Raw genomic sequence first — 26,464 nt, 5'->3', positions numbered from 1 at the left:
TTCTTCCAGTCCAGCGTTTCTCATGATGTACTCTGCATATAAGTTAAATAAGCAGGGTGACAATATACAGCCTTGACGTACTCCTTTTCCTATTTGGAATCAGTCTTGTTGTTCCATGTCCAGTTCTAACTGTTGTTTCCTGACCTGCATACAAATTTCTCAAGAGGCAGATCAGGTGGTCTGGTATTCCCATCTCTTTCAGAATTTTCCACAGTTTATTGTGATCCACACAGTCAAAGGCTTTGGCATAGTCAATATAGCAGAAATAGATGTTTTTCTGGAACTCTCTTGCTTTTTCCATGATCCAGCAGATGTTGGCAATTTATCTCTGGTTCCTCTGCCTTTTCTAAAACCAGCTTGAACATCAGGAAGTTCACGGTTCACATATTGCTGAAGCCTGGCTTGGAGAATTTTGAGCATTACTTTACTAATTCTAATATTAATTAGAATTAATTAATTAGTAATTCTAATAGGATTTACTTTAAGGAAATAATATAAAATATATACCAAAACAGATATACAAAGATATATACTGCAGTTTTATTTATAATGTGAAAGAATAAATAAGCATCATATCCAAGCATGAGAATAGTATCAGATATATCTGTATCAGATATTACAATTAGGAAGAGAGTTCAGTGAACAATTCACAGAAAAATACAAATGATCAAACATGAAAAGATGCACTAATGCATTAATAATCAAAGAACTACAAGCTAAGAAATATTTTTCCTGGTTAGAGTGGGAAAGATGAAAAATATGAACACTACTTAGTGTTGCCAAAGGTATTAGGAAATATAAAATATGCACTCTGCTATTAAGAAATATCATTGATAAGGTCTTGATACTTTGAAAATATTTATCTGTGTTTAAAATGGGCATTTTCATTGAACTTTTTAGTACTTAAATATCCAAGATACACTCACAAAGATAGTTCCTGAAGTATGGTTTGTAATTGCCAAAAATTAACCACATAAATACGTACAAACAGGGTCAATGATCAAACAAATCATAACAGAAACAGGTTAGAGAAGAGAGCATAGCCTCTCATGTCAAAGACCTGGGTTCAAGCTTAGTTATGCTTTTTAATAAATATGCAAGGTTGGACAAATTACTCAATTTTTCAAAGTGTTTATTTCTTCCATATAAGATGCTATTTTATAGGGTCATTGTGGGGGATTAATAAAGTATGCAACTATGAAAAAGAATACTCTAAATCTACTCTGTCCAATAGCTGTCAGCCAACTACGGTTATGCACTGAGCACGTCAAATGGAGTTAGTACAACGGAGGAATTAAACTTTTGACTTAATTTTAATTAATTTAGATTTAAATTTAGTTACTGGGAAAACTTTCACATATGTCTGGAAAATCTGGCTATTTTCCAGTAAATCAACCTTTTCAACTGTAAGTTTTATAAACTCTAAATACAGATGAAGTATCTCCAATGAAAAGCTCAGTTCTGAATTGAGATATGCTTAAATATAAAATATATGCCAAATTTGTAAGTTTTAGTAAAAAATTTTTTAAAACTTTATAGAAATCTCAATTTTTTAAATATTGATTACATGTTTAAGTAACAGTCTTCTGGGTATACTAATTTAAATAAAATATATTAAGTTTGTTGTTGTTCATTAGGTAAGTTGTGTCTGATTCTTTGTGATCTCATAGACTGAAGCACACCAGGCTTTCCTGTCCTTCACTATCTCCTGGAGTTTTGCTCAAACTTATGTCTATTGACGGAGAAGGCAATGGCATCCCACTCCAGTACACTTGCCTGGAAAATCCCATGGATAGAGGAGCCTGGTAGGCTGCAATCCATGAGGTCTCGAAGAGTCAGACACGACTGAGCGACTTCACTTTCACTTTTCACTTTCATGCATTGGAGAAGGAAATGGCAACCTACTCCAGTGTTCTTGCCTGGAGAATCCCAGGGACAGAGGAGCCTGGTGGGCTGCCGTCTATGGGGTCTCACAGAGTCGGACATGACTGAAGTGACTTAGCAGCAGCAGCAGCATGTCCATTGAGCTGGTGATGCCATCCAACCATCTCATCCTCTGTCGCCCCCTTCTCCTTACCAGTTTCTTTTTATTTTTTAAATATGACTACTAGAAAATTAAAGATAGCTTGTACTTTAGTATTTCTATTAGACAGCATGTATCTGTATTGATATAAAACTATGTCCACAATATTTTTACATATAAAATTACAAACTAATATATCATTTCTTTTAAAAATATATTTCAATTTCGTTTTATAGAAATGCCTAGAAAAAATAGATAAAACTGATTATTTTTATAGAGTGGAATTATAGAATGGAGGCACATTTTCACCTTTCTTATTCATCAAAATTATTTGCATTTTTTTTAAAGTACAGATTGTTTTTAATTTTAAAACTTAAAAACGCTTATGATTACATAACAGTATAATCACAAATATGGACAAATAAAACAAAGTTCTGTTTTTGTGTTGTATTTTGAGTTTAGGTTTCTTTTTCTATTTTTTGTTTTTGTAAAATTTTTCTAATTCTCTTTAAAAGCATGTGTGTGCATGTGCTCAGTCGCTTCAGTTGGGTCTGACTCTTGGTGACCCCATGGACTGTAGCCCGCCAGGCTTCTCTGTTCATAGGATTTTCCAGGCAGGAATACTGGGTGGTTTGCCATGCCCTCCTCCAGGGGCTCTTCCCAATCCATGGATCAAACCCATGTCTCCTGCATTAGCAGGCAGGTTTTTTATCACTAGCAACACCTGGGAAGCCCTTAAAATGGGCATGCATTACTTTAATGAAACACACATTTAAAAGTTTCCATTTTTAAGTTTTCCGTTTAATAAAATATGTGTGTATGTGTGAGTGTGTGTTAGCTCCGACAGCAGTAACCTCAAGAGCTGTGTGGTGCGCATCCTGTGTTTGGCATTGCAAAAGGCAAAGAGCTGTGGCTTTCACTTTCAAGATGGTCCTTTCTTTATGCAGGGTAAAAACTGCCAGATACCATGCCACAGATCACCTTCTTATTAGGATCTGGGATTTTAAGTTACATTGCTAAACAGTTTTGAGTATTGTGTAACACCTGTCATGCCAAAAACATAATTAAAACTCATCTTCTTTTAGAATAAGCTGTCAATAAGCAGTTAGTACTGATAAAATATGGGTCACTTGTCAAAAAAAACAACAAATAAATGAAACAACTTCCTGTGTATGCTGTTCTCATTTTGCGCCATCTTCCAAGCTGAGTGAATAACACGCTGGAAATCCCAGTGCTTCCCGCGCAGAGGACTCACATCCCAGCGTCATTTGTAGTGACACAGTATGCCTCACTCTTTTTGATTAACCAAAGCCATTTCTATCATGACTTATAACTGACTATAAACAATTCTTAGATTTGAAGAGATGGATTTTGGGGAGAGGGTGCTATAGTTTTGATTGCCTTTGAAAGTTCAGAAAGTTGCAGTTAGTGAGGATCATTTACTTGTTAAAGAAAACTGAGATCGAGAGAGGCTACATGACTTGCCATGCTGAAAATTTACTGAGGTCTCAGGGGAGCCTAGAACTCATGTCCTCTCACTTCTTATTCACTATTTTGCCATTGACTACAAAAACCTTTCACTATTAAATTAACCCAATGTCACTTCTGCAATAGATCTCCATAACACAAATATATCACATGTGAAATCTCTGATATATAGGCAACTCCACAAATGTTTGCTTTCTTTGGGCTTCCCTGGTGGCTCAGAGGGTAAAGAGCCTGCCTGCAATGTGGGAGACCTGGGTTCGATCCCTGGGTTGGGAAGATCCCCTGGAGAAGGAAATGGCAACCCACTCCAGTATTCTTGCCTGGAGAATCCCCATGGATGGAGGAGCATGAGGGGAAACAGTCCATAGAGTTGTAAAGAGTTGGACACAACTGAGCGAATTCACTTCACTTTGTTTTCTTTAGTAAAAAACTGCTGGTAAGACTTAATAAAAACTGCACAAACTAAAAAGACACTTGGAAAAACATACACAAGACTCTTTAAATAAAAATGACTTATTTAAAAGCAAAAACAGTGGACATTAATTGAGAAGAAACCGAGATAGAGGTTTAGTTCTTCAGACAGAACAGCTACAAAAAATGTGTAACGTATCACTGCCTGCCCAAAGAAGGAGAAAGCACAATTGGCACAAATGCATCAAAATGCATTCCTTCAAGCAACTGAATGACATCTAACTGATACTGGTAACCAAGGAGCTTGCATAAACTTGTGGTGTACAAAGTCCTAATCTGAGCCTGGTCTTGTGTTTCATTTACCCAAAATGCTAACTCTCTGAACCCATGCTATCAGTGTCCTTGAAGTGGAACTCAGAGAGCTCTGGATACAAATATTGTCTAGTTGAATATAACAATACTGAATCAACACAATGCTTTTAAAAAAAAAATCAAGTTACTGTCAATTACCACTTCTTTTTTTCCACAAAACCTCAACTAGAATTTATTAAAATCAGAGAAGCAAAAAATCAGTTAGGTACTATTAACCCACCACTGGCAAATAGTAACAGCTTCCAAATTAGAAGGAGGACCAAAAACTCTAACACATTCAGTTGAATCACACCGTTTTGAGTCTACTTTAGCTCTCAACTCTAAAAGGACTCTGCAACACTGTGAAGTATAGATGATTTAGAATACTTATTGCAAAGAACATACTTTAAAAAGCTTTTCAAATACTAGAAAATGAACTTTGGATTACACTTTCAATTATACCAACTCACTTAACGTTTACTGTATTGACCTCTGAATTTCAATGTGCAGAACTTCTAAGTACTACCTTGCAGAAAGAATAAATATAATGATTAAAGTCATTTAATCATTGCATCACTGCAAGGCATCATTTAAATATCAACATCTACAGAAGTCATCTTCAGAAAAACCTATCACAAAAAATTTAAAAAGCACACACTCTATTTATAAAGTAAGTAACTGGGAAATTGTTTGCGCTACCCAACAATATACCACCTAACAACAGGGCTTCCTTATCAGAATATCCTCTGAACTGGCTAGAGACTAGGAATGTCTAACCCAAATGTTCACTGTATAGATGGGGTATACATGCTCAATACATGCTTGAGTGCTCAGTCACTCAGTAGTGTCTCTGCCACCCCACATGGACTGTAGCCCCCAGGTTGCTCTGTCCATGGGATTTTCCAGGCAAGAATACATGAGCAGGTTGTCATTTCCTCCTCCAGAGGATCTTCTCAACCCAGGGATCAAATCCACATTTCCTGAGTCTCCTGTGTTGGTAGGCAGATTCTTTATAACTGAGCCACCAGAGAAACCCATAGATGGGGCTCCTAGATCTAAATAGGTTACCACCCCATAAACATGGGTTTATTTCTAAACAATTTCTAGGTATATGGATACAGAAAGGCAACTAATGAGTAAAACAAGGAATAAGAATCGTTTAAAGCTCAGTGATAACCTACCATTTGAAATAATTTCAAAAGGAAATCACATGACACGGAGTCTTTGGCAAACACATAGCAAGGTTCCTGCCTAAGATGACTCTTAAAAAGCCATATGTTAGCACTGGTATGATCCCAAGTCTTTTTATTCAAGGAAGCTGCTTTCTAGTACATATGTTAAAGACAGCTGGTTCTCTTACATCTAGTTATGCTAATCAACTGGCTTAGCCATATAGTTTCAAAATACAAACATATCTTAATGATATTTCACTTACATGCTATTTTCTCTTAGGTCTTTTTAACAATAGGTTAATATCAAAATAATCTGAGACTAAAGATTTTTTTCCCTTGGATTGATTTCTTATAGGCTGATGATTGCTTGTTTGCTCTGGATAACTCCCGAAAGGCTGTCAAGCAGTTGTATATAGAAATGTCAGTAACTGGGTTGCAAGAGTTCCAGAAGCAATTCAGATGGTAGAAGAGGCCGCCATCCAAACCCAGTAAGAGCACTCTTCACAATGCAAAGTGATTACCAATCAATCAGGAAACCAAATGGTTTCTACCATAGTTCTTCTTTTTGTCTAGGAACACAGCATACTAAGAAATAAAGAGGAAAAAAGACAACTGGTCTGGAAGAGTGAGACAGATGGACAGGAAGGACACAATAACCTTCCCAAAGCCAGCAGTCTACCCCCTCATTTTTGCTCTGAGAAATAAGCCTGATGATATTAACAATAGATTTTTTCTATCAGAGAAATTATATGTGGAAACTGTCATTTAACTCACTTAAGGAGGAGTTTTATAGCTGACCTAGTAGTTTACATTAAGGGAAAGAGTTTGGAGCAGTCTGGCTTTTTCTTGCACAAGTAACACAATAAGATTTCACTCCTTACCCTGACAACCTGCCGAGTACTTGTGATGAAGGCTTTTCTTATACTCAATTCGGTTGCATCAAGGTTGAATTTCCTAGGATTTGCTTCAACTATGCGTGGGTCAAAAAGTCAAGGTAAAGCAATTTCATCAGCCAAAACCTAACAGCCAACATCAGTGTTAAACCGCAGATCTCTCACAAGCAAGCAATAAAATCTGGCCCAATTTCTGAACACACAGTCAACTTACACTGATCATCCTCAAACTTTCTCTGCCCACAGCTAGACAGGGTTCCTTGTGCCCCAAGGCAGAGGTGACCTGCCTGGGTTCACTACAAACCCACAGGTGTCCGGCCACAGCTGAGCTAGGCTCTTCCACGTGCCTACCACTGTTTTGACTCCAGATCATCTTTCCCAGGACAGCGATTGCAAGCCGTTTTCATTTGCCATTCCCAACCATCCCACTTCTGTCAAGATGCTAACTCTGCTTCTTAATCTAGAAATCGAGGCTTCTTCTCCGAGGCTTCCCTGCTCTTTTCACCCCGACCCTGGGTCACTCCATGGCTCTCTGTACTCATTTCTTATCGTCCGCAAGGATGCGTTTGTAATAATATTTGACTAATGTCTGTTCTCCCTCCTCCAAGCCCCCTTCTACCCCCACCATAAGTTCTACAAGGGTCGGTACACAAGGGTCGGTACACTTTTGCTTATCAATCCAATCTCAGGAACTAGCAAGATGTCCAGCACATAGCACACTCAGTGACTATTTGCTGAATGACGATATCTATTAAAACTTTTGTTCTCTTTATCTCACAATTTCTCTATCTCCCCCAATCTTTTTCTCTTCCCTCCTGTCTCGAGGTAGGACATATATCCCTGTAAGGGTGCTTTTGCTCCCACCCCTTCACATATTTCTCTTCCACTAGTTTCAGAGAACATATCTGTCTTTTAATAATTTAAAAGGTACCCCAGGGTCATTTTGATGAAAAGAAATTATCCACTCCACAAGTCAACTCTATATGAACCTGTGTGCTGACTATAGACTGATCCGGACAAAATCTGGTTTCCTTTATGTTTTGTTACACTCAAAAAACAAAACAGGCCTCAGAACATGCAAATGGCATATCTTCGATCTAAAGTTATGACTGAATATTTCCAGTTGAAAAAACGGCCATGTAATCCAACTTTTACAGTTCCCTGGTTCATCCATCATATCAGCGAACTTACTTAACATCAATAGCATGACTTGGCACATAGATCTGCTTTAATAAGTGCAGTTTCATGGGACAAGATGCTTCTCTAACGCTCACTGGCACTGAACAGGAAAGTCTGGGGAAAGATTTTCTTTTGATCTCTAATTACAATGTACAATATTGGTCTGTATACACCTCCTCAAAATAATGACAGCTAACACTCACAGAAGCTCTCTGTGGGGACTTCACGCAAGTCCAGTAGTTAGGACTTTGAGCTTCCAAAGCAGGCATGCAGGGGGCACAGTCTGATCCCTAGTTGGGGAACTAAGATCCCACAGGCTGCATGACTCAACAACAACAAAAAAGAAAGTTCACTGGGTCAGGCACTATCCTAAGCTCTTTACCTGATAAACTTTCAACAATCGTATGAGCTAGGTACAACTGTTACCTAAGGTTCTACTGAAAAGCAAAGTGCCCAGAGTCACAGTTAGCAACTGGCAGAGGCAGGACTTGAACACCCAGTCTGACTACAGGGTCCAAGCTCAAAGCCACTGCGCTACGCGGCCTCTATGTTGCAGAATCTGTCATGCACTGAAGCAGAATTTGATTACTCTACCTTAGCCTCCTGGGCAATGATTTTAAGTGTGCCATGGTACAAATAAGAGCAACATCAATCAATGATAAAAGGAAATATCTAATCTATGTATTTGAGACATCTGAATGAAAACCTGTCCATTTGCCTGTCTGCCTCACATGGCACAGATGCCTCAGAAAAGGATATTGATGGTTTCGTCGAGGTCCTCTAGGTCCCACTCTATGCTCCGGAGGTTGTTCCTCAGCTCGTTGGTGGTCCAGTCGATTTCTTCCCTCGTGGCTGTGGATGGGTCCTGGAGGAGCTCTGTCCATCTCTGAAACAATCCCTGTGCAGTGTTGACTGCTTTCTGAACCTCTCTGTAACCAGGTGAAGGGAAAGGAGAGAAATGAGACAACGCTTACTATGAACAAGTTAACACAAGACTTATGTTAACCATTACAATCAGACCCCACCCTCAGCAATGAACCACCATTCCCCAAAGTGTTTCTCTGTTATTACAGAAGGCTCTTCATGGACAAATATCAAAATTCAAAATTTTAAAATAATAGTCTGAGTATTATGTTTTCAGTTGATTTCAAAATAAAACAGCCACAACTTAAGCAGCTATAACATCAAGTTTGTTCGTAAAGTGAAACTGCTAGCCGCTCAGTCGTTTCATCCTTTGCAACCCCAGGTTGCTCTGTCGGTGGGATTTTCCAGGCAAAAATACTGGAGAGGGTTGCCATTTCTTTCTCCAGGGCATCTTCCCAACTCAGGGATCAAACCCGCGTCTCCTGTGTCTCCTGCATTGGCAGGTGGGTTCCTTACCATCTGAGCCACCAGGGTGTCCTTTAAATTTTGTAAAGGACAAAATTTAATTTTTCTAACAGACCATACTTAAAAGTAATCTAAGAAGCTATAATACAAATTAACTAAAGGACCATTAACATTCACACATGCTGCTAGTTGGTGCAAAGTAATTTATATTCAGATGAAGATTCTAAAACAACTTTCTTTTCCTTAGGAAGACTGCTGGGAAAGGGGGGTAAAAAAGGGTAGATAGAAGAGTTACTGTTACACAGCTCATCTTTTAGAAGGTAAGTATTTCAACTTGAGACATTTTAAAATTCAAAATCTCATTAGAAGATTCCCCAACAGTATTAGCTTTATATATCTCTATTGTACTTTCTACTCTGCACAGAAGATTAGTGTGCTTCAAGTTCAGGGGGTGAGACTAGGCCATTAAGTACTACGGTCTATTTTCTTTTAGATTATAGATAACAGCCACAAGGTCTTAAAAACCTTTCTCCCCACCATTGGGCCAATATCTACCATTAAATGTTATAATCTAACACTACCATGTATAAAAGCCAAAAAGGAGTCATTTTATAATCATGGTCTCTTGTGTACAAAGATTATAACCTTCATGCTCCTAAACTAAGATATCTGTTATGATCCTTCCATGATTTCTTAACCGACTCTTCTGGGTGTTCAATCAGTGTGCTTGTTGCCTATGGCTTTAAAACAGGGAGCTGCACGCATCCTATTCCCTCTGACATTTCAGGTGTCAGAGGAAACAGCACTAACAAAATGAAAAAAGGTACCTTATAATATCTTGGACTGTGAATACTGATGAGAGCTAAAAAGCTGAATGTTAAATACAGAATTATAGACACTGGATCCAGCTGAATAAATCACTGAGCTCTGTGGCCCACAATCAATCTACCAGGAACAGTCTACTATGTTCAGCAAGTACTTTTCATGGGTTCAGCAAGTCCCCTCATTGCTCCTCTCACATCAGCCCTATGCTTTCAGTGCTAAAGAGAAACTATCTGAGACAGAAAGAGGAAGGACTAAGTAACTGAGATGCAAATCTACTATTTTTACTCTCTATTGAGGTTTCTGGCTGATCTGGTAAAGAAAAGGGCATACATTTTCCCATAATATGAAGTACTTGGTGAAGGGAAGTTTGTGTTGAATTGTGTTGAATACCTTCTCTGATAATAGAAGGCAGAGTTAAAAAGTTATCTAAGACAATATATCTCATTCTAAAGGACATAAAAATTACCAGTTCTGTAAAGGAAATCTGAATTCTGAATTGCTTTTTGTTTTTTTAATGATTTAAGTTAATCACTTTAGTTTATTTTATTTTATTTTTAAACTTTACAATATTGTATTAGTTTTGCCAAATATCAAAATGAATCCGCTTTTTGAAAACTAGAAGTCTCAGGCTGGAGCATACCACATTCTCTACCACCACCAGACAACTAGGATGCTGGAATTAAACTCTTAAGCGCTAATCCATAAACTTTTTCAGTCTCAGGGCTCTTCTGCACTTTTCAAAATTACTGAAGACCCCTAAAGAACTTATTTTGATGTGGGCTCTTTATCTGTTGTCATTTACCATATTAGAAATTCAAACATATTTTTAAATATTTACCAATTAATAAAACATTACAATGAAATTACTGTATGTTAATGTTTTGCAAAAAATTTCTAAAACAAAAATATTTAGTGAGAAGACTGGCACTGATTCACATTTTTGCAAATCTTTGATTCACATTTTGCACATTTTGCAAATATCTGGTTTAACAGCAGGACAGGTATATTCTTACAACTGCTTTTACACTGACTGTTTACATACGTTTTGGTTGAAGCATATGACAGAAATCCAGCCTTATACAGATATATAGTTGGAAAAGCGAGGAGTACTTTAACAGTCTTTTCAGATAATTGTGGATATTCTTTTTTGTCGCTCTAAGAAAACTTGACAAGTGGCAGTTTCTTAAAGCTTAGCGGCAATATGAAGCTGAAACTGCACCAAAGACCCTGTGAACACCTCATACATTGCAACTCACTGCTCCATCTTCTACAGTGAATGCCTCTTTCACCCATCATGTACTGCTCATTTGCAAAGTATTTTACCAAGCATCAAAGATCTTCCAAATGCTGACTCATTTCATTACACAACATCCAAAATCATACAATAGTATCACCACCAATCCCACTACAAAAACTTTAACTACTTGGAATCTGTAACATGATACAAGTTGAATCAAGCTTCCCAAATTCTTTTTTTTAAAAAGGCTCTAATTTCATCATCCGTAAAAATATTGTCAGTTGTTTTCCAAGAAGTGACAGGTTCACCTCATTCATTTTTGAGAAAATCTCAAGGTTTTTAATGGATAATTTTGATCCTTATGAGCATATGCAAGTCTCAATAACAAGTCTGCAAGTCATTTTTTGAAGAAAAAAATGAGATTCTGTGGAGGAAAAAGTGAGCTATTTCAGCTTGTAACTGCATCACGGAAGTGCCTTCGCTGGAGTCAGTCATCTTACAATACAGCAAAAGTGCCCCATGCACTCTCTCATGCTGTCACAAAGAATATTAAAGTGTGTACTGAGGTTGGGAGAAAACAACTGTGAGTTACACTTCTGATTAAATAACTTGTATCTACAATATACATATATATATATATTAAACTCTCAAAACTTAAACAAACCCAATTAAAAAATGGGCACAATGAAGACCCAGCACATTCCAAAATAAACAAACAAATCTTTAAAAAAGAAAACGGAGCTGATTTCTTAAAAAAAAAAAAGGGGGAGGCCAAAAGATCTGCACAGTCACTTCACTAGAGATAACATACAAGTGACAAGTAAGCACATGAAATGATGCCCAATCCCTTTAGTCATTAGAAAAATGCAAAGTAAATCCATAATGAGATACCACTACAAACTTGGAATGGCCTCACACAACCAACCGACAATGCCAAGTGCTGACCAGGTGGTGGAGTAACTGGAACTCTCATGGATTGCTGGCGGCAACACAAACTTGTACAGCCATTTTGGAAAACAGTGTAGTCGTTTCTTAAAATTAAACATACAAAACGTACATTTACCATATGACCCAACAACGCCACTTCAAGACGACACAAAAACACACACACTCACACAACAACCTGCAAATTCTTACAGTGGTTTTAGTCATAATAGCCAAAAACTGAAAACAAGCCAAATGTCCTTCAACCAAGGAATGGACGGCTCTGGTACACCTTCACAATGGAATAGTACTCAGCAATAAAAAGGAACAAACCATGCCTACATGCAACAATAAAGACAAATCCCAAAACGTATCATGCAAAGTGTAAGAAGTTAGATGGCCACACAATGTATGCTTCCATTTCTGTAACATTACGGAGGAGGCAGAACTATAGGGAGAGAAAACACATCAGTAGTTGCCAGGTGCTGGACATGGCGGGAGAGGGACAGAGAGAAACTTCTAGGGGTGATGGATCTGTCCTACAACTTACTTGTGGAGTGGTGGTTACTGACTACATGCATTTGTCAAATTTCACAGAAGTATACACTAAAAAGAGTCAGTTTTATTGTTGGCTAATCATAACTTTTAAAAAGTGAGGAAAAGTTGGGACTTCCTAGGCAGTCCAGTGGTTAGGACTCTGCACTTCCACCAGGGGCCCAGGTTTGATTCCTAGTTAGGGAACTAAGATCCCACAGGGTGCATACAACAGCGAAAAAAAAGAGAGAGAGAGAGACCAACTCTTTTTTTTTTTTTAGAAAAGGAAAAGTGTTATTGGGAATCAAGATTAGATAAAATTAATATTTCTTTTACTGTTTCATGAAGAACAATCTGAAGGGAACGTGATTCTTTTTCTTTTTCACCACGAGGGAGGAATGGTTTTGGTGCCGCTGCCTTGATTTAGGGAAAGACACGAGTGGTTTAACCTGCCACTGCCTTTGCACCATCAGTTTAAATGTTAACATGATGAAAAAAGTAAATAACATCTGAGTAGCAAAAGCATCTGAAGCTGAGGGGCTCTGCTATGAAAGGATCTTGAGGTGGCCCCCACACTGGGAGCCAAGGGCCATACTTTCATCACCACAACTTTAAAGACGCTGACGACTCAGACTTGAGAGGAAGGAGGAGCAGGTGGGTGGATTCAATTCTAGCAACACAGAGTGAAATCAAAGAGTCCTAAAGCATGCAAGAACTTGAGCATGTCCTAAAAAAGAAATGAAAGAAATGGCAGGAATTAGAAAAATGCTACTAAGCGATCCCAGGATAACATTCAACACCCCACATGCCCGGCCAGTGACCTGGCTCATATCACTCTCAATCTCGTTCATTTTTAGTCTTCGAGTAGTAGCACAGACATAAGAAAGTCAAAGTAGTCTTATTTTACTTTTCTGAGATGTGTTTTAAGGGATCACAAAGGTGGGAATGGTCAGCAGTGGTTCTGATCTGAAAAGCCAGAGAACCTGTAGTATGTCAAGGAATCCCATCTTAATAGCATCTATAACAGGGTCCCTCAAAGTTTATAACACCTCCCAATTTTTCTTCTTTTAATATCATTTCAGCTATTAGCCTGAAAAAGAAAGCATGGAGAGAAAACGTGTGTCACAGACAAAACCTGTTTTTAAACCAAATATTAATGATACCCAGAATATCCAAAAGAACTTGGGATTCCTGAACAGTTTGAAGACACACGTAAGAAGTACAAGACACTAACTAGTGACACAACCCACTCAGCTCAGAACCATTTGTAAATACCTGGGACTACATGTTTAGAATCACCTGTCATTCCAAGTAAACCGATGAACAAGACACAGGAGTATACAACCAGGCCAGCTGTTTGGTATTTGGGAGGATCTCAGTAGAGAAGAGCTGGTGGAGCTTTCTTCACCTACTTTTCCAGGAAAGGTACAGGGGTTGTTTCTGCATGAACTTGTGTGCATTCCCACACATGTAGGTGCGCCATCCTCTGCTCATGGTTAGCGCCCACCACACATTGAGCCCCTGTGAGCATGCTGCACCCTGCAGGGAGCTCTGAGGCTGCCGACTCCTTAGTCAACGGTGATCCACATTCATCTGCGGTCTCTGGAAAGGTAGGAATCACACGATATTGCCTCTTTTTCCTGTAGAGTCTGCTTTAGCTATTTTCAGGTTTTTCTTCCAAGTGCATAATGGGAATGATTAAAGTCTGATACTCAGAACTTTCTATGAGGGGCCACGTACACCTTGAATTTCTGGAGTTCTTCGGCTTAGCTTCTTGGTACAGAGGCTTCCCTGGTGGCTCAGACCATAAAGCGTCTGCCCACAATGCGGGAGACCCGGGTTCAATCTGTGGGTCAGGAAGATCCCCTGGAGATCTTCAGCAACCCACTCCAGTACTCCTGCCTGGAAAATCCCATGGACGGAGGAGCCTGGTAGGCTAGAGTCCATGGGGTCGCACAGGACTGAGTGACTTCACTCACTTCACTTCAGCTTAACTATCTTCTTGATAAGTAATAATCTGCTCATGGACAGCTTTGGGTATCATGTCTGACACCATTTCAACAAAAATCTTGCTAATTGCTTCCCTAGGCATTACAGGGTTAGCTCCTTACCAGGAGATATTTTTCAGCCCCTTGAAGGAGAGAGATGGCTAACTCCCACATCTGCTGCAGATGCTTCGAAGTCAGTCTCAACTCACACATTTCATGGATAACAAGAGTCACAGCGTGGAAATACCAGGGAAGAGGCTCTTCCCCTTGCTGTCCACCAAACGGCCCATCAAAATGATGAGCCCCATCACATCCTCACGGATAACAACTTCTATGACCAAGAGAATGAAGGCTCTTCACTGAGAGTCATACCAGGGCCCATGCGACCACTTGTAACACAGAGCTTCTTTCCAGTAAGCAAATGTCAAAAACGACTTTGAAGAATGTATCTTTCAAGCAAAAATAAAGTAATCCAAGCTTTCAAAACTGGATTCTTCCATTCCTTAAAAAGAGTTGAGATTGGCAGGATGAAACCAACCCAGTTCTTCCGTGGGTGGTGTTTTTTTTTTTTTTTTTCCTTTTCTTTTTGGCCACACCATGAGGCATGTGCTTATCTTAGTTCCCTGACCAGGGATTGAACCCTTGTCCCCTGTATTGGAAGTGAGGAGTCTTAACTACTGGACCACCAGGGAAGTTCCCCTGTTTGTTTGAAGCTAGCGAGCACTAACCTCTAGTCACTGCTGGTTAAGCCCCTACCACACAACATTCTGCCAAAGAATTGATGCTTTTCAATTGTGGTGTTGGATAAAACTCTTTGAGTCTCTTGGACTGCAAGGAGATCAAATCAGTCAATCCTAAAGGAAACCAATCCTGGATATTCATTGGAAGGACTGATGATGAAGCTGAAGCTCCAATACTTTGGCCACCTGATGTGAAAAACTGATTCATTAGAAAAGACCCTGATGCTGGAAAAGATTGAAGGCAGAAGGGGACGACAGAGGATGAGATGGTGGGATGGCATCACTGACTCAATGGACATGAGTTTGAGCAAGCTCCAGGAAATGATGAAAGACAAGGAAGCCTGGTGTGCTGCAATCCATGGGGTCACAAAGAGTCAGACATAACTGAGCGATTGAACGACAATACAACATCCCAGTCTGTTCCACCATGGAGAAAAGTTCACCATCCCAGCCAACCCTTTGTTTGGGTTTTAGGCAATACATTCAGATGTCCATAAAATCATTTCTTAGCTGGATCTCACCAAATTTGTTGGTAAGATGGAAGGAAGAAGTGTTTCAGCCATTAGGGAGCTTCAGTTTCCCTGAACCTGTCATTCAGTTGGGCCAAGAAACTGCAGGATAATCATAGGTGCAGCCTCCACCAGCCTTTTGATTTCTCCTTTCTTCTTTGACCATGCTGATAGGCTCTGAAGTGGCATCTGTTTCAGTTACTCTGGTTGTATAACAATGACCCCCAAAATCAGGGGCAACAAATGACCATTTCTTATGTACATGGATTCTTTTTTTAATTTTTTTATTTTTTAACTTTATAATATTGTATTGGTTTTGCCATATATCAAAATGAATCCACCACAAGTATACATGTGTTCCCCATCCTGAACCCTCCTCCCTCCTCCCTCCCCATACCATCCCTCTGGGTCGTCCCAGTGCACCAGCCCCAAGCATCCAGTATCATGCATCGAACCTGGACTGGCGACTTGTTTCATATATAATATTATACATGTTACAATGCCATTCTCCCAAATAATCCCACCCTCTCCCTCTCCCACAGAGTCTAAAAGACTGTTCTATACATCAGTGTCTCTTTTGCTGTCTCGTATACAGGGTTATTATTACCATCTTTCTAAATTCCATATATATGCGTTAGTATACTGTATTGGTGTTTTTCTTTCTGGATTACTTCACTTTGTAGAATAGGCTCCAGTTTCATCCACCTCATTAGAACTGATTCAAATGTATTCTTTTTAATGGCTGAGTAACACTCCATTGTGTATATGTACCATAGCTTTCTTACCCATTCATCTGCTGATGGACATCTAGGTTGCTTCCATGTCCTGGCTATTATAAACAGTGCTGCGATGAACACTGGGGTACATGTGTCTCTTTCAATTCTGGTTTCCTCAGTGTGTATGCCCAGCAGTGGGATTGCTGGATCATAAACATGCACGGATTCTTTGGGTCAGGAATTTGTGCCAAACACAGAAGGGATGGCTTGTCCCTGCTGCACACTGTCTGGGGCCTCAGCTGAAAGACTCCCTGGGCAGGGGGCCGGGGCAGGAGGCGCTCCTCAGTAGCATCTCTGCGCCTGCTTAGTCTCGCCGCATGAGCGCTCGAGCAGAAGGGCTGCGGTAGAGCTGGACTTGCGTCCCAGGTCACAAAGATGTGACTGGAAGCTGAACTGGGTGTCTTTTGTGACTTAATCCTCAGGAGTCAAGCAGTGTCATTTCTGCCTCATTCTGTCAGTCAAGGCAGTTACATAGGTCTGCCTGGGTTCAAAGAAAAGCAACGAAGATCCCAGCTTGATAGAAGAAAGCCAGCTTCACAATTTAAGACAAGCAAATGGGACAGGATAGATTTTGGACGGCCACCTTCGGAAAAACACACAGGCTGTAACACGTGTGTCTGGAGCAGCACCCATGGTGTTCGTCATCCTGTATGTACGAAACCGGGGTCCCTGGTTCACCAACGCACCGAGAGGCTGCTGAGGGAGACGGTTTCCACTCTACCGATGAAACTGAAAACCCTAGGCTGTGCGAGCCTCTGCATCATTCTCCCACCCTGGGCCCCATCGGCCTGTCCCACCACCAACCCCTCAGGCTAGGTGAGGAGGCGCTCTTTTCACCGCCTGACTTGCACACTCAAGCCTTTTGTAAGGGGAAACACACACACCTGCGACACTTGCCCTTACTGCCATTTCCAAATTCAACTTCACTGTGATAATATCTTTTGCAATAATTCTCCTAGAGGCGGAAAAAAAAAAAAAAAAAGCCTTTCATTACCTACAGTTCTAGACAATTCTGACCTCAACCTGCCCTGCTTCCACAGCTCCCCGGGACAGTACTGCTGCCCCAGGGACACTGCAGGTCCCAGTCACGGGTGACTTGAACTCGCCCTCATTTTCAGTGTACTTGACACCGCAGCCTATTTTCTTGAACTCTCACTTCCTTGTTTTTGTGATATTGTGCTATTTTAGCTTCTACTAATTTTCTCTTTCCTCTTCTTCCACCTGGTCCCAGTATTTCTCAGCACTACGTTTACAGTTTCTAGGTGCTCAACAACACTAGTAGATTCAAACGCTCCCTTGAGGTTGATGACTCCCCAACTGCCGTCCCAACCCTAACCAGTCACCCAGGACTAAATCCTATATTTTAGCTGTCTCCAGGATCATTCCATTTGCCTAAAACCAAACTAATCATATTCTTCCTCAAAAAAAGCAAGTATTCAAACAACAAAATAAAGCTGAAAACAACAACAACTGCTTCCTTCTCTAACTTCCTCATTCTAGTTCTTAGTGACACTAGTCTCCAAGATTTGAAACTAGTCTAGACAAGCATCATCTTTGACTCTTCCTCTTACTTCTCACCTTGCACAACCTCTACTTAAGCTGCGTCACTGGATTTTAGATCTAGAAGGAACTTTCACAATAACAAGTCTGCATTCATTAAACAAATAAGAGAACAGGGGCTCAGACTTCTTGGTTTCAGACCTCAAGTTCTTCTGACCCAGAGCACGAGGCGCCTTCCAGTAACAAGACTTTTCAACCCCATCAAAGCCTCCTGACAAATCTATTTTCTTAGTGAATCAAAAGACCTGGGTTTGAGCCCTCAGAAGTTGTCTGACCACAGGCAAGTGGCATGGTAACAACTGTTAAAACCGCCTCCTCATTAAGAATTTACAAAAGCAAACAGATTAAATTTAAACTCCTCAACTGGGTATTCCATGCCTCCTCCTCCCCACAAAGGAGCCAACTTTAATTTCCAACCTGATTTCTCACTGAAACAAAATCTGTTTCAGTTGGCAGCTCTTCTTCTCATCCTCCCTTTCCTCATTTCTGGCTCTGGACTTTCGCTCACCGCTTCCCCATCTGGAAGAGTCCTTACACCTCTGCAAATGAAAAGCAGACACCTCCTTCATGGCTCAGATTAAGGCCCTACTTGCTTCATGCAAGTGTCCCTGACCAACATTCCCTGGGGAGTCTTTTCTGTCTCCACAGCATCTCAGCTCTATTCCAAAATCTTACATGCAATCCCTATCGTCTATCACCTAAACTGCTTCACACAGCTGCACAGTGTTCTTCAAACCAGGAGCCAAACAGAGTATCAGGAATTCAATAAATGTGTAACAAATGTCTGCAAAGTGATTTTTACAATGAAACATCTGATTGGGGAGTTGCCTAGGCCTCCACACTCTCACTGCCAAGGGTGTGGGTTCCAGCCCTGGTTGGGGAACTAAAATCCCACAAACTATGCAGCAAGGCAAAAAAAAGAAAAAGAAAGAAACATCTGAAACATCTGATGGATTTTCAAAAAGTAGAAAATGAGACTTGACATATTCCATTTTATTGGATAATAGTACTCATAAATAAGGATAACTTTTCTCAACATTGTGAATAAAGTGCACAATGCTTGCCTTCAAGGAGCTCATAAAAGGTTCTACACAGAGACAAGAGAGAGAGAATTATACAATGTAAAACATATTGTTTTGCTCATCTGCTTACTTACACCATTATTTCAACAGGATCCATAGCCAAGAACATAGAAATAAAACTATCCTCCTTTAGGCACACAAAGCCTCCAAACCAGCAAAATATTAAAGGAACACAATATTTATGCCTTTTCCCTACAGGAGAGGCTCACTTGGTACAAAATACTCTCATATTCCACCACTCACTTTCTTAATGGCTTATTTTGATTACAAGCTGCAAACAAAAGAGGGGTAAAAACTATAGATCCCAAAACTCAAAATGGGATCATTCATTCAACAAACACTATGTAGGACCTTACTGAAGACAATGATGAAAAAAACATGATTCAAATATGGTATGTTTCACCTAGCAAATTAGTCAAGGTTTCTTCAAATGAGAATCTCAGTACTGGCAAGGGATCAAGGGAAATGGGTCCATCAAACTTTGGGGGTGGAGTGCGGAGTAGAGTAGAGAGGAGTGTATCCTGGAAGGCAATTTGGTAACATGTATCAGAAGCTTTGAAAATGTGCTAGCCCACTGAATTAGCAATTCTGCTAGAGGAATAAAGGCTCTGGAAATAATCAGAAACAGCAATGAAAACCTATGAAAAGCAGGGCTTATCATTACAATAACTGTAATAATGAGAAATTTAGAAACATCATAAATGTCATCCCAGGTGATAAATTATATTACATTTATATGACAAAATACAAAGGCAGTCATTAAAAAGCCTCCCCACCAAAGGCATGCTACATGCTAAGGATATAAAGATATACAGATGAAATGATTTCAAGACAGTATGATCCCAATTTCTTCATGATTAATAATAACAATAATACCAATTTATATAAATCCTGGCCTTTCCAATTACAAGCTTATGAACTTGGAAGTTTTTTTTAACTAATTTTGTTCATTTGTAAAATAATAATAATAGTACTAGTACCTAGTTCATAAGGATTAAAACGACAACCCCTGGCAGGTTCTCAGCACAGTGACTGATATATGATAAGAGATCAAAAACTGATGGGTAGTATTATATAAAACTATTAACAGAAACAGATAAGAAAGACACCAAAATTTTAACTATTTCTGGATGATGGCATTTCAATGCTTTTTTTTTTTTTTTAACATTTATGCACGTGGCTGCACTGGGTCGTCGTCGTGGCACGCGTGATCTTTAGTTTCAGCGTTCAAACTCTTAGTTGCAGCATGTGGGATCTAGTTCCCTGACCAGGGATTGATCCCAGGCCCCCTGCCTTGGGAGCTTCAGAGTCTTAGCCACTGGACCACCAGGGAAGTCCCTTCAATGAATCTTTAATCCTTTTTTAAAATACTTTTATTTCCTAAGTTTTCTAAAATGAGCATATGCTACTTTAAATGTTACTCCAAAATAAAAACAGAACAAAAAACCAGTAAGACATGGTCTTTCGTCTTAGAAAGGGCAGACTGTTTGGAAGGAGACACATAAACAGACATTTAAAAGAGAATGTTTACTGAGCACTTGATGGATGCCCCAAACTGTGCCAAGACAACATACATGCCTTAACTCATTTAATCCTCATAACCGATAAAGCAGGCATTGTTAAGCCAATTTTGTACCTAAAGAAACAAGTTCAGAGAAGATAATTAACATGCCAAAAGTTACATCAAATAATGGATAGAGGTGAGATTCCAACTTTAGATCAGCCTGATTTACACAGCTCAGTTCCTTCACCAAATCTCACTGCCTCTGGAAGTCACATAAAAAGAAAAATAACATCCAGAGCACGCATTTCCTTTCCCTTTGCACCTAGCTTTGTTTTTCTTACAGAATCTACCACCACCTGATATACCATATATTTGTTCACTTGTTTACCACCTGTCCCTAGAACATAAGCTTCATAAGGACAGGAATGTCGTTTGCCCACTGCTGGACCTTTCGCCCCTGGTAAACGAAAAGAGAACACTCGGTAAGTGTTTTAGAATGAAGGATTCTGGATAGAGCTGTGACCTGACCATGTCTCCAAGGCCACATCTGGCAGCAGTGCCAATGAAGCTTGCTGAAGAGGACACTTGTAAGAGTCCAGGTGGGAGAGGACAAGGACGTGAATGAGGGCGGAGGAACCAAAACCAGAGAGGAAGAGAATTCCAGAGATATCCCGGGGATGCACTAAGAGGACCTGATGACCAAGTGGACATAGGACTGATACAGAGTGTTGAGTCGGGAGTGAATAGGGCTAAGAGGAGGAAGAGATTTTTAGGTAGGGGAAGGAAATGAAAAAGAATTGGGGGTAAGATACCCATCCCACAGCATGGGGGATGTCAAACAATTAGTAAAATACACAGAAGAACACTTGGGAGAGAGTTGGGTCAGAGTGACTAGGGTGCGGGATGTACAGAACCACCTGATGCAATGGGAATAATCAAGCTTACTCAGTGAGGACACACCTGAAGAGGGTCAACCACTCAAACTACAAGTGAAGGGCCGGTCTCAGTTTACTCAGTAGGGCTAAGCGTTCTGGGAGCAAAAATACCACTGTGAATACATGGGCCAGTAGAGCTCCACCTGCCCAGAGAGCCCAGCTGCCCGACTGTGGTGGTTTTCCCCCATGTTCTGGTGTTCTGCTCTGAACAAGACATCGACAGTATCAAAATCTCACAAAGTGAACCTCAAACACTCAGACACCAATCACTGAATATTTAAATTAAAATAGCTTTCTAACTGGTCTCCTTTTTAATCTTTCTTCACACTGATGCACCAAACACTACTACCAAATCAATATTCTCAGGACCCTAATTTCATGTCATTTCCCTGCTTTTCATAACTATTCATGGGATTCTCAAGGCAAGAATACTGAAGTGTTTTGCCATTCCATTCTCCAGTGGACCACATTTTGTCAGAACTCTCCACCATGACCCATCTGTCTTGGGTGGCCCTACACGGCATGGCTCATAGTTTCACTGAGTTTCAAAAAAGCTAAGTGCCAAAGAATTGATGCTTTTGAACTGTGGTGTTGGGGAAGACTCTTGAGAGTTCCTTAGGCAGCAAGATCAAATCAGTCCATCCTAAAGGATATTAGTCCTGAATATTCATTGGAAGGACTGATGCTGAAGCTGAAACTCCAATACCTTGGCCACCTGATGCAAAGAACTGACTCATTGGAAAAGGCCCTGATGCTGGGAAAGACTGAAGGCAGGAGAAGGGGATGACAGAGGATGAGATGGTTGGATGGCATTACCTACTTGATGGACATGAGTTTGAGCAAGCTCCGGGAGTTGATGATGGACAGGGATGCCTGGCATGCTGCAGTCCATGGGGTCCCAAAGGGTAGGACACAAATGAGCAACTGAACTGAACTCCCTGCTTTGAAAACTTCCAATGGCCTCAAGATGAGCTCTTCTTGATTTTATTCTACCTGTTCTGTGAAGTGTTAACAGTATGAGGAGAACTAGGCAGCTGAATGTTGAATCCTGGGTCTACCACCTATTAGCTTTGTGACCCTGTGGAAGTAACTCAACCCCCCTGTGGTAGCTGTTTTTCTTATCTGTTAAGTGGGGCTAATACCCACACCACAGAACTCTTCTTACAAAGTGGTAATTCTTATAAAGTGCTTACTGAGCTTGCAACACCTGGCATAGGTGTTGCATCCTTTAAATGTCAGTTATTATTATTATTACTTCTCCAAATAAACTTCCTACTCCGCCTGGGATGCCCTCCTTGATTTCTAAACACACCATGCCCATCTGAGGGCCTTTGCTGGTCATGTTCTCATCCACGAACCACCATTCCTTACCAACCACAACCACCAAAGAGAACTTCTTCAACATTTATGCTATATATTCAAGGTGGCGGGCTGGAAACACAGGAAAAACAAACAGTTCCAACCCTCAAAGCTCACGGTAATAATGACAGAGAGCCAGAGGAAGAGGTGCGATAATGTGTTACAGGTGTCAAGGAAGCGCTTTCTGGAGGCAGTGGAGACGCTGACTTTGAATCCTGCAAGCTGAGTGCGCGCATCTGGCAGAATGCATGCATATGGGGTCAGAGCACCCAGTCCCACAGTCACAGTCACTGTACTGAGTCTGGAGATCCTGGAGCTCTGGGCAGGCACAGTGAGAGAAGGGTAAAGGAAGGCTGCATCACAAGGCCAGGAAGTCTTGAGACTTTCCTCCAGGCAACAGGCAGCCACTAAATGATGTTAAGTAGGGAACTCCTGCTTGGGTTCTAGAAGAGCTACACCTGTCCTGCCCAATATGGACACCACATGTGACTGCCGAACTATGCTAGTGTGACTGTGGGACTAAGTTTTAAATTTTAATTACTTTAAATTTAAAAGCTGACACTCAATTCACTTACCAAAAAATTTAAAAATATACTTGGAACAATTTGGGTATGTGAATCTACTTTTTCAACTGTAAGTTTAATGAATTCTAAAAACAGATCAAGTGTCTCTGATGAAAATTCAGCATCCAAATTGAGATGTGCTGTAAGTGTAAAACACACACCAGATTTGAAGACAGTACAAAAAGGGTGAGAGTCTTCGTTAATAATCTTTATAATTATCACATGTTGAAATATTTTGACTATACCAGGTTATCGATGACATTAAAATTCACTTTACATGTTTTTCACTTTCCCTGTGTCGACTAGGAAATGTAAAATGGCATGTGTGGCTCACACTGCATTCTGGAGAACACTCGTCCAACAAAACCAAGGCAGACGCAAGAGGAAAGAGACTGGAAGCAGGAAGACCAATTAGAGACTCTTCTTGATGAGTCCAGAAAAGACACACAGGACTGAATCATCTAAGTGATACTCATCTTCAAAACCCAATTCAAGACCTGCTACTATGTCCAAAGCTTTTCCAATAGTAACCTTTCCTAATGGGATGCCTTTCTGTGAACTACTAGGGGACTTATCATCTGTTGGATTCACTTCAGCACTAATCATTTCCATCAGTCATTTCTACTTAATTATTGGGTGACTTGTTTCTCAGATTAGACTATCAGCTCCTAGGCTAAAGGTCACAATTTAGGCTTCTTTCATTTTTCCACATCATGCAGTGAGTGTATTTTCAAAACTTTTAATAAACAGAGGTACATGGCTCCCCATATATTTCACCACATTATCTGGAGACACTCATGTAGCTAATTTTACTTTTCCATAGCAAAAGGTTTTGATATCTTAAAAGATATGCACTCAAACAATGTAAAAGTCAAACAAGATTCCTGGCCAATGTTTCAATAAAGCAGTGCTATCTAATCAGTGAGCAAGCCCTGGCAAACTGTACTATCAGGAAAAAAAGTCAAGATGGCAGAGCAATTTAGCATTTTCACAAATTCCATTTAAAAATGAAACAAAAAATTCTGATTATCTACAGCCTCCACTGCCAGACATAACCTTTGAAACCTAAGAATTAAAAACATTTAAAGGAAAAACACACAGATTTCACATTTAAAAATTAACACCTAAAAAAAAAAATCAATTCTTCTAATAACATTTTCCAGGTAGAGATCCATGTATTATTAATCATCTAAACTCAGATTTTCCCATCTAAAGTCAGGTGAAGGCAAAACTTTTTAGGGAAATGTTAAATATATATATAAATGTATCTTACTGTACCATGGATAATAAAGTATTTCACCTAGAATATCACTTAAATTTTCTTAGAAGAACCTTAAAAAAAAAAAAAATCACATACACCCTCAAGTAACTGGTCAGCTTTTATCCCTACAGAAATAGAAATAGGGAGCTAGGAACTAGTTGAAAGCAAAGCCGTACTTTAGGGTGATTAGCACTGATCTCTCAGGAACTTTGCAGTTCTCAAATTTTTAACGTTTGTTTGACATTTAAAACAAAAGCTGACAAGTTGTAACAACAGGATCCATCTTCCCTGAATTTGTTTAACGGCTACAAAGCCTATATAACAGAGTGCCATTAAAGTTTCTGGGTATCTGCAAACAACTGAGCAATCAAAGATGGAGTCACGACAGCTCACAGGGAAAAATAAGTTTAAGGCTGTTCTAGTCTGAAAGGCAGAGGAAGAAATGGGGGAAACCTGTCAAACAGCCTGGATGAAATCAGGGAGTTAAAAACCAAGCGCTCATTTCCTTTAGCACTGTGGGAAAAACCCGGTGCTAACAGAAAGCTAAGGAAAGTTTAGTTTGGCTGATTTCATTTTGTTTTCCTTCCAACATCATCACTGAGTTTGAACGGCTGCTTTCCTCCCCTCCCATTACTCAGTAAAAACTCCCCCACTGAATTGAGTCGTCTTCCGGAGCCAGGCGCCCCCGCCTCCAAGCCTGCTAACGTGCTCAGACGCCTCTGGGCATGTTGTGGTCTCACCCGTCTGCGGGGCCAGCGCTCCGAACTCAATGGACAATAGGAGCTCACCCCCGTCCACGCCAACTACAAAGCTCAGGAGGGCCATTTCCCTTTTCCTGCCCAGATGCTGTTTTTCCCCCTTCGAAGCAGGGCCCCGTGCTCCACTAGAGCCCCAGTTTGGTCTGGGACGCCTAAGCTCCCTTCCCACCTGCAGAACTGCTGAACCCCTCCTCCCGTCCAAATAAGTTGTAGGGCAGCGCACAGGCCAAAGGGGACCCCCTCCCCAGGGGCTTGACTGGGGGCATGGGTTTCAAAGTCCAGGTAGGACGGGAAAGGGATGTCTCTGGACACTTGATCACGGCCCTCCAGGCTAAGCCGTCCCCACTGTCCCCACGCCAGCCTCTACTTGCCTCCCATCCCCCCTACAACGAGGAGAGGCGGGGAGGTGCGGGCAGGCAGCACGGCCACCGCCTCCTCCAGTGGAGCCCTCGGCAACACTCACCCTTTCACCACAAAGAAGGGGTCCTCCATGGACATGGCGTCCCGGCCCCCGGCCGCCTCACGTTTGCTCCGCGCACAGGGCGCCCGCGCCCTCCAAATTTCCCTCTGCCCACCCTACCCGCCTCTCGTAGCGGCCCGCGCCTCGGCCTGGGGGTCCCGAAGCCTCTGCGCGCGCAGGGCGGGGTGCACCGGCCAGCCGCTGGTCCAGCACTCGATGGGCACTGCAGACCAAATCCAGACTCCGAAGCCGGCCCCGCGGCTGTCCCCTCCCCCGACTCCTCCCGGAGCGTCCGGCCGCCTGGCTCCGCCCCCAGGTTCCTCGGCCTCGGCCAATCACGAACGCCATCCGCCGCACCACTTCCGCATCCGTGCACACGTGATCACAGCCGACCCCGCCCCTCGTTGGCGGGCCCTGGGCACCTTGTCACACGACCCTGGAGGCGGGGCTCTGGAGGCGGTGGAAGAGGGTGGGTCTTGTCTCCACTTGCCCCTCAGGATTCAGGGGCCGGAGCTGCTTGTCCCTTCGCCGGAAAGGCATTCAGGTGTCCTCAGTTCAGTTCGGTCGCTCAGTTGTGTCCGACTCTTTGCGACCCCATGAATC

General features: G+C 41.1%; 1 protein-coding gene across 2 annotated transcripts in view; it reads right to left on the bottom strand.

Moving 5' to 3' along the window:
* Window positions 1-26,126, bottom strand: part of STX6 (syntaxin 6) — a 54,952-nt gene extending 28,826 nt beyond the window's left edge. For both annotated transcript variants that reach the window (XM_014480052.2, XM_070384836.1), the window contains exons 1-3: window positions 25,865-26,126; window positions 8,277-8,446; window positions 6,327-6,421 (exon numbers count right to left, since the gene is read on the bottom strand). In XM_014480052.2, the coding sequence (XP_014335538.1) occupies window positions 6,327-6,421; window positions 8,277-8,446; window positions 25,865-25,899 (300 nt within the window). In that variant the 5' untranslated portion in view covers window positions 25,900-26,126. The remainder of the gene's footprint in view (window positions 1-6,326; window positions 6,422-8,276; window positions 8,447-25,864) is intronic.
* Window positions 26,127-26,464: the final 338 nt, after the last annotated feature.

The sequence above is a fragment of the Bos mutus genome, chromosome 16 (assembly GCF_027580195.1).
Source record: "Bos mutus isolate GX-2022 chromosome 16, NWIPB_WYAK_1.1, whole genome shotgun sequence".
Lineage (NCBI taxonomy): Eukaryota > Metazoa > Chordata > Mammalia > Artiodactyla > Bovidae > Bos > Bos mutus.
The sequence above is the reverse complement of the archived record's forward strand: the minus strand, read 5'-3'. Positions and strand labels throughout refer to the sequence as shown.